The 3,628-nt window shown below is 38.0% G+C and overlaps 1 protein-coding gene across 1 annotated transcript in view; it reads right to left on the minus strand.

Moving 5' to 3' along the window:
- The window catches only part of LOC106869264 (heat shock protein 75 kDa, mitochondrial-like), a 110,905-nt gene that overhangs the window by 48,296 nt on the left and 58,981 nt on the right, over positions 1-3,628 (minus strand). The window contains exons 5-7 of the mRNA XM_014914931.2: positions 3,110-3,181; positions 2,727-2,893; positions 49-158 (exon numbers count right to left, since the gene is read on the minus strand). Coding sequence (XP_014770417.1) covers positions 49-158; positions 2,727-2,893; positions 3,110-3,181 — 349 coding nt within the window. The remainder of the gene's footprint in view (positions 1-48; positions 159-2,726; positions 2,894-3,109; positions 3,182-3,628) is intronic.

The raw sequence follows: 3,628 nt of genomic DNA on the forward strand, positions 1-3,628 counted from the left end.
CCCCCCCCGTTACCAATGCTGCCCTCTGTTGTTGGCGCCTGGTCTTACCTTGAATGACTTCCTCGCGTGCAAAGTCGTAGCTGTCTCCTTTCAGATGGACAATGATTTTGGTTCCTCGTTGGACGTTTTCGGCTTCGGTGATGTCATAAGTTCCGGAGCTGTGCAGTGACGAAGAAGAAGCAGAAAAGATGAACGTGTCGCCATGTACACACGTGCACGAATAGTCACACATAGATATGTAGACACACACACACACAAGTATATACACACATGCACACACAAGCGTATAGAATTAAACATATGCACACACATACACACTTATGTTTTTGTTCAGTGAGTCAACAATTAATTTTGATATGAAAGAACATCTATAACCATATGTATGTGCGTGTGGTGTGTAATCTGTGTGTGCATGCGTAGTGTGTGTGTGTATGTGTGTAGTATGTGTGCATGTGTATTGTGTATGAGCATGTGTTGTGTGTGTGTGCAGGTGTAGTGTGTATTGTGTGTGAGCATGTGTTGTGTGTGCAGGTGTAGTGTGTATTGTGTGTGAGCATGTGTTGTGTGTGTGTGCAGGTGTAGTGTGTATTGTGTGTGAGCATGTGTAATGTGTGTGTGTGTGTGCATGTGTAGTGTGTGTGTATGCACATACGTAGTGTGTATGTGCAGGTGTAGTGTGTGCGAGCATATATAGTGTGTGTGCATGTGTAGTGTGTGTGTGTGTGTGTGTCTGTGTGTGCTTGTGTAGTGTGTGTGTGTGTGTGGTGCGTATATGCATGTGTGTGTGTGTGTAATGTTATTTACCTTACGTGTGTAGTGCTCGTATCTATTAAAGAGGGAGAATGTGTGTGTGTGATTATTTCAATAAAGGGTTATCATCTCTTTTTTAACAATACATATGCATACATCTATGCTCATATATGTATATATATATATAAATATATACACAATAATAACTTTTATTACCTTTATTCTTACCTCAGTTCATCTAATTGTATATATCTATCCTTACTTTTCATAAAAAGCCTTTACTTCTTTTGATTTTCCAATGTGCATTTTCGCTTATTTTTCTTCTTACGTTCCCCTTACATTTCCGCGTGTAGTTTCTATTTTGTTTTTGTAACATATTTCTATTATATATATATATATATACACACACACACATATATACGTATATATACACACACATATATATTTAGAGAGAGACTGAGAGAGAGAAATAGATCTGTACATAAGAAGGAATCAATTAATCCATTTGTTCTATGGAGTGTTGCATAAGATTTGATTGATTCTTCATGCATTGATCTTCGCCTATTTTATATTGACAAGATGCAGGGATGGGGGGGGAGCATTTAGTAAGGTAACGCATCTTCTTATCTACCCCTTGAGAGAGAGAGAGAGAGAGAGAGAAAGAGAGAGAGAGAGAGAGAGAGAGAGAGAGAGAAAGAGAGAGATAGAGAGAGAAGGACAGAGCAAATTGGGCGTCAGAGAGAGAGAGAGAGAGAGATCATGCTAATAGGTGTTTTGTGTCAGATATCGGTACATAAAGCGTGGTCAGTGAATGGATTCACAGAACAGATTTCCCAGCAATATTTGGACATTATTCATGCTGTGCTAAACAATGGCACTGTTGTCTGATGTCTTGCTCATTACACAAGCGGAATCAATCTTCAAGAAAGACACAGAGACCATCCATCATTCCATGAGAATAGGGCGACACCGAAATTAATAATTATTAACCAAATCCCGCTTCTACTTGCATCACAACTGCATCTACCAGCATCACACTATACATACATATATATATATATATATATATATACACATACATATCTATACACACTAACACATATATATATTTATATACATACATATACACACACACACACAGACAAACGTACATATATATATATATATATTTCTTTATTGCCCACAAGGGGGCTAAACAAGGACAGACAAGGCGATTAAGTCGATTACATCACCTCAGTGCGTAACTGGTACTTATTTAATCGATCCTGTCTTCACGTTTTGAGTTCAAATTCCACCAAGGTCGACTTTGCCCTTCATCCTTTCGAGGTCAGTAAATTAAGTACCAGGTGTGTACTTGGAGTTCGATGTAATTGACTTAATCGCTTCCACCAAAATTTGAGGTGTTGCCTTCCAGTAGAAAGGATCGTTGTCATTGTCGTCATCACCATTATTATTAAAGTAAATATATAAATAATTAATAATAAGAAGAATAATAATATTAGTGGCCAGCAAGCAATAATGCCATTATATGGCTAATCAATAAAATTCTATAATTAATAAATAATTATAATAGAAGGTAAACGAAGTACCAGCTTGCCAGAAATAAGAATTAAAATTGTCTTCCTCCCCATCCCCCTCTTCACCACCATCATCATTTTAACGTCTGTTTTTTCGCCCCCGCACCATGTTTGCATGGATCTAAGATTATCGGAGCAGATATTCTACAGCTGGATGGTCTTGCTGTCCCCAATCCTCACCTGTTTCTTAGCAAGGTAATATTCCCCCCGCCCCCGGTTAGACATGTTTTCACAGAATATTGGAAATGAGCGACAATGCTTGTATAACAGTGATACTCGTTTACAACTATCACACGATATCAAAACAAGGATACACACACACACACACGTTCATATTTTATTTGGCCAGACATGAATCCCTCAGCAATTCAATGTAGCATGCTACCCAGAGAGTCTTACCCATCAGATGACCACTTGTAGGCTGGCGTTCCGGGTACGTAGGACTGGGTGTACACCTCGACATTGTTGCCCACCATGAAGGTAGAGTAGAAGCCAACACCAAACTGACCGATAATGCTGCTGCCAATTTCACTGCCCGGCTGTTCTTGCATTTGTTTCAGGAACTCCTGTCAAAGACGCACCAAAACACAAATATCTAAATTATATATGTAATTATATGCATATTCTGTGAAAGTTAAGAAACACTGACAAGTGAAACTTTGGTAAATATAATTATAAGCTTCCATCATAAACTGACTCTAGAAAATAATCTAATATCAGAACATATATTCCCACGTGTGCTAATGCCCACTTTTTTGTCATAAAATGATATTGGTACTTACAGTGGAACCAGATCTGGCAATAGTTCCTAGATTTTCAATGATCTCATCCTTATTCATTCCTATTCCGGTATCCTGAAATGAAAACATTATTTATTTATATGTACACATACACACGTATCTATTTATAAACATATATATGTGTGAATGTGTGTGTGTGAATGTGTGTGTGTGTGTGTGTGTGTGTGTGTGTATGTATGTGTGTGCATGCGCAAGCACACACACACACACACATAATATGGTTCTATATTTAAGAGAAGAGGAATTATGTACATTGTATACATTTGATGGATATTTGTCCTCATCTTGTTTGTTGTTAACACAACGTTTCGGCTGATATACCCTCCAGCCTTCATCAGGTGTCTTGGGGAAATTTTGAACCTGGGTTCTCATTCCTAAGGTATTTTTCGATGTTATTATTATCATCATTATTATTATTATTATTATTCAGGTTACTGCCTGGAATCGAACTTGGAATCTTGGGGTTAGTAGCCCACGCTCTTAACCAATACGCTATATGCC

This window comes from Octopus bimaculoides, chromosome 13 (genome assembly GCF_001194135.2).
Source record: "Octopus bimaculoides isolate UCB-OBI-ISO-001 chromosome 13, ASM119413v2, whole genome shotgun sequence".
NCBI lineage: Eukaryota > Metazoa > Mollusca > Cephalopoda > Octopoda > Octopodidae > Octopus > Octopus bimaculoides.